This window comes from Maniola jurtina, chromosome 22 (assembly GCF_905333055.1).
Source record: "Maniola jurtina chromosome 22, ilManJurt1.1, whole genome shotgun sequence".
Lineage (NCBI taxonomy): Eukaryota > Metazoa > Arthropoda > Insecta > Lepidoptera > Nymphalidae > Maniola > Maniola jurtina.
In genome coordinates, this window is record NC_060050.1 from 11,399,626 (window position 1) to 11,408,577 (window position 8,952).

An 8,952-nucleotide genomic window follows, 5' to 3' on the forward strand; every position below is an offset into this window, starting at 1 on the left:
TACGTTTTGCATCCGTTTCCCCATCGACACTAACAGGGAGGCTCGCTCTAGGGTTTAATTTGTTTGTTTCCTTCCAAAATTTATGGAATTTTTTCTGTCTATGCTGCTCTGCTAATACATCCATCTGCAATTGCTCTTTATTTCTCTGACAAAATTTAAGTTTATTTTTAAAATTCTTCTTGCTAGATTTCATGTCTTGAAATTCTTTACCATACAAGAGCATGCCATGTATTTTCCACGTCTCAAATTTTTCACGAGCCTCCCTGTGTGCGTCCTTGACGTACTTATTCCATCCAACCACACGTCTACGCCTCCCAACTCGTCCCGGCTGGTTGCTCGCGATCGCTGCCTCCTGCAGCGCGCGGACAACTTTTCGGTACAACTCATCAATCACAAGCCTATGACTTCCATCCGTACATATATCGTCACAACATGCACTTAGTTCCGGAGGGAAGTCAATGTTTTTCAAAAAGCTGTTACATACTTGTTGATATATATTGGTCTGAGTTCTGTCTCCCCATCTTATTTTGTCTTTGTTTTGTGTTAGTACATCATAATTCCTTGATTTAATTCTTGTAACATAAAGATTACAATTGATCTCTAGGGGAAAATGATCAGACCAATATACATCGTAGCGCACCTTGGCCTCACTGATCGACAGCCACGCTGCCTCCGTGGCCACACAGTGGTCGAGCCAGCGACGACATCCATGTGCGTCACTTATAAATGTGTATGTGTCGCTGTCTCGCCCGAGCTTAGCAATATCGGCGCATATCATCATCATCAACCGATAGATGCCCACAGCTGGACAGCTGGACATAGGTCTCTTGTAGGGACTTCCACACGCCACGGCCTTGCGCCGCCGCTATAATATTGTTAGAAAAAGACGGAAGGTGAATTTTAAATCTAAGGACAAAATTTTTGTACACTCTACAAATTTAATATCAATACATAAAAGGTCCACAACTAAATGAAATGAAATGAAATGAAATGAAATGAAATGAAATGAAATGAAATGAAATGAAAATTTATTTCACAAATTTAGATATACGCATTTCATGGAGTCCTGGCCCCTAAACTAGGACAGCCCGTATTATAGGGGCCAGTGCCTTCCCATACAATGTTTATAATTAATTGAAATAAATCTAATTATACGTTAAAAATACAAATATAAATTGTTATGTAAAGGTTGATGTGTGTGTGTGTGTGTGTGTGTGTGTGTGTGTGTGTGTGTGTGTGTGTGTGTGAGTGTGTGTGTGTGTGTGTGTGTGTATGTGTGTGTGTGTGTGTGTGTGTGTGTGTGTGTGTGTGTGTGTGTGTGTGTGTGTGTGCGTATATGTCTATGATTAAGTATAAAGTCACGAAGTTTTGAGAGTTCTAAATTAAATAAGGTTTGTCTGTCCATTTCTTATTACATTGGTAAGTAAAAGACATGTGTACTCTAAAATTAAGTTGCGATCAGAATCAGTACCAATATCCTTGAAGTCCTTTCCCTCTCTGAGAGGAGACCAGTGCTCTGGAATGAGCAAGCAATAGGTTGATCATGATGATGATTGTGTTTTGAGAAATTATTATCCTTAATGATGAATAAAAAGGCCTATAAGAAGGGAGAGTTGATATCCCATCTGGTTGAAGTCCTCTCCCAATGTTTATACCACGAAGCGAACCTGAATATCTAGAAATAACCTAAAAAAACTTAATTGATCACAAAAAAAATATGTAAACACTTACTTTTTCACTTACAGGATGATGCAAATACTGAAAACCCGTGAAAACCCCGATTTAGAAACCGATCAAGGCTACAGCAGTGCGAAAACCTCACCCAACGTAACGCCCTGTACATCTCCAACCCATCAAATATCACCGTCAAGTTCAACATCATCCCATAAAAGCATCATAGATACTTCATATAGACAACACCCGATACGACAAGATCCACCAACATTTATAGAACATAGACGACCAGACATACCGACTACATGTGTCGAACAACATAGGAATTCCACATACGTACAAGATATGTCATCTGCATTTCTAGATGTTACCGATACAAATCTACCAAGTGTACCAAATCAAGAGTATTTGAATGCAAATTTGTATCGGATACCCGTCGATATGAGTTGTCAAAGAGTCAACCATCCAGCGGATTACAGGTTTTGTAGATCAAGTCGCTTGTTGGAATCCAGTTATGATTCGGTTCAGCCATCTACCAGTGTTGCGGTGAAACGTGGATTGGATAGTAATGTAGAGTTAGATAGGAAAAGGTATAGGTTAACCTCGCAACTGTCTCAGGTGGTTCTATGATTGTTTATGGGTTTGTCTAGTCTGTGGCTGTGGTTTTTTGGATGACAAGTGTTTTTTTTTTTTCGAACGTTTGGGCTGGAGAGTAAAATTTTTTTTGGCAACAAAATTTTTTTTTCAATCATGTTTGTAAACAATTAAATTACATACACAAGTCAACAACAAATAGGTAATGTACAAAAAATTATAATAGGTAATCCAAATGTTCCAAAAAAAAAAAACGTCAAATTCATCAAACCATTAATTTTATGTAATTATTTCATATTGATTGACTGACTGACTGGAGTGGACTGGGCTGGACTGGATTGAACTCTGGACTGGACCAGATAGGACAGGACTAGATTATATCAGACCGGACTGGATCAGACCCAATATGTATTTTTTTATTACACTGACATGCTAAGATTGATAGATTCACATTATAAATAGGTTCAGACTGGCTGTTGAATATTGGAATTTTTTGTCACAGACTTTAGAAAAAAGATAGACGGAAAATGTGCCACCAAAAAACGAAACACATTTAGAAAATAGAAACCAGTTTCATTTAGTTAAAAAAGCGTTTTATTTAAACAGCTACAATATCGCCTTAAGTCCACGTGAAAAAAATCCATGTTATATTTTATATTTCATACTTACTATACTTCTTCTTATGCATTTTTTCAAATATACTTTTTAATAGCATTTTTCTGACATTTGAAATCTTTATACAGTGTAACGACATTGCCATTTATTGATGTTAAATTTGACAGTTCTTGTAAGTCAAATTTGACAGATCAAAATGCGCTTAACGAATACAATGTCATTAAATAAGGGCGCAGTGGGTGGACTTTTGGTTTTAGTAATATTACATTAAAAAATAATGTCAAAATATTATGTAATATTCCTAACTTCGAATTTAGACAACGTTTAGTTTAATTAGCGATTATTTATTGTTAGTTAATGATCGTGATAATTCAGCTCCAAATGAATGGTTAAAAATTAAATTTTTAATCATTTCATCAAATGAAATTTAATAAAGCAAATTTGGAAAATTAATTAATTAAAAACATGGCTGAATTGTCGCGAGTAAAAAGCATAATACCTACCTATGACAAATGTTATATTAGTTACTACTTATACTATATTTCATTAGTTATTATTACTATACTCTGTTCATGATGTTATTTTCTTTTTGACTGTGTTTTTGACAGTGAAGTGTCATAACTGTCAAGAATAATGTCATACTTAATTCCTTTGAAGAAGTAAAGCTTTTTGTGGTATTTATCACGTAAAATAAAGAAATGATCCACAGATATCCAATTTAAACAAATAAAATAAAAAATTCGAAACATATAATCCCAAATGTCACTAAATTAATCTGTCAAATGAAAATAACATAGTGAATGGAGTATATATAACCAGGCTTTGCCTATCGATATTTATTAAAAGACTTATAAAAGTTAAACGTTTTGTATGACGTATTAATATTGTAGTGTTAGATAGAAACAAATTAGGTCGAATTCACAACTTTTGACAGCAAATAGTGTGACCAGAGTATAGGCCTAAAATTTTACAATCAAACTAAAAACCTTAAAATAAAAGAACTAATCATTCAGCTGTCTTACTTTTATTTCTTCTAAAATTGGCGAACTTATATCTTACAAGCAACTTAACTACATAAGAAGCTAAATTGATGTCAAAAGCGACTCTACAGAAAGATTCGCGACAGGCTATCGGATCTGTCAAATTGACAGTTTGAATGGAATAACAGCACGCGACCTAGTAGCAACTCGAGTAGCCATATGTCAAAAGGTAAAAAATTTCCCTATAAAAATCTAATTTTTCAAATTCAGGTCTTGAAATGTTATACTTACTCGAATTTAAAGTTTCTGGTAATGCTTTCGTAATAGCTGAATTTTTATGATAATAAACTAAAAAGTGTAAAGTTATGGATTCGACTTGTCTTGACGATTCTTGAGGAATGAACACCGATTTTAAGCTACTTGCTAGTGAAGAGGCTTGCTTTATTTTCATAACTTAGGTCATTAGGCCCTTTTCCACTAAAGCTATGATGAGCTAAGCTAGAAAATGATGCGATTCTATATGTGAGTTACACAATATCGCATAGCTTGAAACATGTATAATATATAATAATATATTAGGTGTCTGTTCGTCATCGTCAGAAGTACTGTATTTAGTATATGTACCGTTTTCATTCACACGGATCGATTTTTAGAAAACTTACTATTATGAAATAATATAATAGTTTGGATGACTGTGCATGCAACATGCATAATCTAACTGATCAAAATGAAAAATAATTCTAATAACTAAAATGACAGTATATGAATTAGCCACACTGTCAATGAAATTAAACAATCAAAAATTAACGCATCCTGCTAACAAAGTCAAAATATTTTGAAATACATAAAATCGATCTGTTATAATGGAAACAGGGTTTTCAAATGTTTCCTTTAACCTAATTAATTAATTAATATCTATATGTTTCGAATAAACTAATTAACTGAAGAGATTGTATACTATAATCGAAATAATACTGCCGTAAATATATTATAAGCTATTTTATATAAAATAAAATACAGCGGGTTATTCTATAACTTTTTGATAGCTGTCGCCTAACACTTGCGACCTGTCATTTTCATTCATAGTAGGAACTCGAAATCTTACTCACTATCTCAAACCCAAGACATCACAACTGGATGAAATATAATTAAAAAAAAAAAACCAATACCAATAAAAACCGAATGCAAAACAACTTTACTTTTTTATTGTTTAATTATGTGAAAATGTAATTACATAATCTATGTAATAACGTGTATAGTGAGTATTAAATACAAAAAAATTACATTCCTATGTACATTCTACATAGGAATTTGTATTTACAAATTTACAAATAGAGTTTAAATCAAATAAGCAAAAAAAAAAATAAAAAAAAAACTAATAACATTTCTTTTTTTGTATTAAATTGGGATGATGTCTCTGTCAAAAATAAATTATTTCTTAGGAATTATTAAATATCCCCCTATTTAATAATTCCTAAGAAATAATTTATTTTTCTTCCAAAATTCGTAAGATCCACGTCCGCTGTTAGTTTTAAGTTTGCTCGCCATTTTAAATTATCGATTTACCTAAAAAAGTGCGTCAAATGTGTATGACGTCACATCTGTGAATTTCATAGAAGCTCCCTTACTAAGCGAGCGTTTTGACGTTTGATAAAAGTCACAGATTTGACTAGTAGTCATCATCCCTATTGACAGGTCGCAATTGTTGCGCAAAAAAAAAAAAAAAAACAGTCGCTTACTGTCAAAAGTTATAGAATCCCCAGAAATGCAGGTTTGCGTAAAAAACAGTAAAGACTGAATGTTTAGAGAATGTGCGTTAAGAATGTAACGCTGGGCGTGTGTACCGATTTTTAGTACATTAATGTTATTATGTAACCAAGATAATTAAATTATCGTAATTTTTCGTTGAGTTATGAAAAAAGTTACGCGCGTCCTGTACAATGAAAAGTTTAAAAATTTTCAAAAACAATAAAATATTGTTTTAGAGTCGCCATTGTGGCTCATTCTATTGTACACAATATCTTAATCAAACTAAAGTAGCAAGTCTAATTGTATTGCTATCCCTTTCATACTGCACTCTGCGGACAAGGATAGCACTAAATAGATATAGACCTATAGTTAGTTTAGAGATTGTGAACAAGAGGATAAACCATATTGTGGTTTAATTCTGTTGCACACGATACTTTAATTGAATCTAAATCTAGTGGTATCCTTTTCCGGAGGAGCTTTATGAAAGGGATAGCAATATCTGGTAATATAGTTTAGGCATTGCATACAGCAGAATTTTAGCTGCATTATGTTCAAAGTAATGTGTTTATTATTTGATAGACCTCATTAAATTACTTTTACTTTACATAGATTTTGCAAATATCTACGATAAAATCTGATGCGCGACCATAGATTAAACGAACTTCATAAATCATAGATCAATGATTACAGATAATATATAATTGATTTCTTAATAATAGTTTTGTGACATTTGTACGTATATAGATAGTTACAGAATAAATTTGAAGATGGTTGCCAAAACATACCTCTATGGTTTTCTTTTCATAATAATTAGTTAATTGTAATTACATAACTAGTTTAATTTTTTACTTTTTGTTACTTGTGTTAAGGTGATTTTTTAATTATTATGAGTTGAACTGTGATTTTAGCAGAATTTTGTAGTATTAGTAACCTCTCTAGCACCGAAATTCTGTTGTTGTTATTTATACTTATAATAATCTTGTAACTGGATGATTTTTGTACGTTTAATATATTTTGAAAATTTTAGTCGGAGGAATCATTATAATCGATATAGACACCAAAACAATTTTTTTTGGAATTTTGTCTGTCTGAAAACTACTGAACAGATTTAAATGAAATTTTTATACAGTGGTAGCTGAATACTCTTCTTTAGTTAAATCTATAATTTAAAATGTTTAGCAAAAACTAGCAATGTACATGGTTTTTACTAATATTGGAATATTTTTTATTTAATGATTGATTGCCAAGAAATAATTTTGTTTTTGACTTAGCCACCATCCCGATAGCAGTTCTATTACTTTTTAGAAATCAGTGGCAATTAATTTCTAGGATTGGGATAATCGCATTGAAGATTGAATGCTATCAATTTTAGATGCTAGAGGGGTTGAATTATTTTGTAATTATTATTGTGGAATGTGTTTAGTTATGTAAAAAACAATTTGCGTTTTGGCCCTAATTTTGTTTTTTGAAAATAAGCATATTTTCTATTAGTTATGAAATGACTTTTATCAAAGTTGTAAAACATCACCTTAATATATATTTTTTAGTGTTTAATAGTTTAATTTACTTACTTAATAGACAAATTACGTATTATTGTAAATATTGCACTAGACAGTTGAAGTGTGTTGTGATTTTCATAATTTACTCAGACTAAAAGAAAACATAGACGGTTGTGACGCTGAAATATGAAGCCGATTTGAAAGAACCAAAAGAAAAAAAACTGGCTTTGTTGGTACGGTTGTTAAAACGGTATGTTCGCAATATTTATATTTTTCTTTAGTCTGCGTATTTGTATACTTTAAAAGGTAAACAAGTAGTTTCTTACTGAAATGCGTAAGAGGCGCATTGTATGAAATATACTTGAAATCATGATACGGTGGAGCCCCGGTAATCCGGCATCCCCTGTAATCCGACAAGTCTATTATTATTGAATTTATTAACTTTGGCATACATAATGAAGTATGATTTATACTTATGAGTATGTATAACATATAGAATCTTATCATTGGCTCTATAATTTATCGGTTTACAAGGTACCTACTCTCTTGTGAAAAATTCCAAACTATAGAAGGTCTTAGGCAGTACTCTATAATCCGACAAACTCGATAGTTCGACACTGTCCTGCAAAATGTTTGTCAGTACCGGGGTACATTGTATTCTAAAGACTCTAGAAAGTCTAAAGCGCCAAGCACATCGCGTCGCTTACGCGTTTCTGTTAGGTTTCTACGATTTGTTTACCTTTTGAGCAAACTAAAAAAAAAAGTACAGTTTACATGTGGGTATATTAATGTTTCGATCTCATAAAAAGGCAGCTAAGAATATTAGTTTATTTATGTACTGTGAAAATTACAACATTACTTACTATTTTTCAATTTAATTCATGCCTGATTAAAAGTGTGTCAGTCAGTACAGTCGACAAAAGGCTTTACGAATAATAAAGATCTCAATATGGAAATTTCGAAAAATAAAGCCCGCACTTCACTCGCATGCGGATATGAAATAGAAAACTTACAGGCGTGTCTATAGAGTGTACTTAGCCTTAAGACGTTAAAACGAGACAGCGTTATATAGTTGGTATAAATCTGTCTCGTTTCAACTGAATCTTAAGGCTATTAGACTGCACTATCAGGAATGAAAGAATGTAAAAGAGACAACGGATGCAGTAGCTGGTAGAAAATATTGTACATTGAACTATAGAAAGGACTTTCGTAGAGCGTTGTCTCTGTCACTCATACCTATGTGACGTTTTGTCGGCCACAACGACAGAGACAACGCTCCACGAACACCTATCTCTTTCCAAAGGTCGATATGCAATATTTCCTGCCGGGTACTGTACGTCTAGTGCGGTACAAGCCTTAGCTGAATGTAAAAAAAATTAAATACATTAATTTATTTTTTTAAGGGCTGTTTACGAAGACGAGAGGTTGTGATTGTGAATAAAAAAATTGTTGTTTTGGATTTATTTTTTTACTGTACATAGTGTTAGCACAGCGAGGTGATTCGCTATTTTATCACAGAGTTTATTTGACATTGGTTTGTTATACATTGCTGCTTTACTGAGTGATATAAAAGTAATTTTTCGTAGAAACCCTTCAATGGATTAAAAATAAATGTCAAATGAGCTCGAGTCAGTGAATCAGTAGGCTGGAAATAGCAAGAGATGAAACTGTGCCGAAGAATTCCAAGCTTGTGGCACAAAATTGGCTTCATTCTTGAAGGCTTTTTTAAATGTCGCGCGTTTTTTTTGTGTTCAATCCATTATAAATACGAATCATGTTTGTAAATTGTTTATCTTTAACCCTTTAAACTGTGGTTTATTATGTAATTTGAAGAGAATCAA

General features: G+C 32.6%; 1 protein-coding gene across 3 annotated transcripts in view; it reads left to right on the top strand.

The window, feature by feature from the left end:
* LOC123876846 (cyclin-J-like) overlaps positions 1-8,952 on the top strand; it is a 42,127-nt gene that overhangs the window by 7,351 nt on the left and 25,824 nt on the right. Inside the window, exons 6-7 of one of the 3 annotated variants that reach the window (XR_006798436.1) lie at positions 1,746-2,352; positions 2,737-2,740. Coding sequence is in view for 1 of the 3 variants with exons in the window: in XM_045923222.1 (XP_045779178.1) it covers positions 1,746-2,304 (559 nt within the window). In the remaining 2 variants the exon portion in view is untranslated. Of the gene's footprint in view, positions 1-1,745; positions 4,900-8,952 lie in introns of those variants that run through there. The other 2 variants (XR_006798437.1, XM_045923222.1) reach the window with 2 other exon arrangements.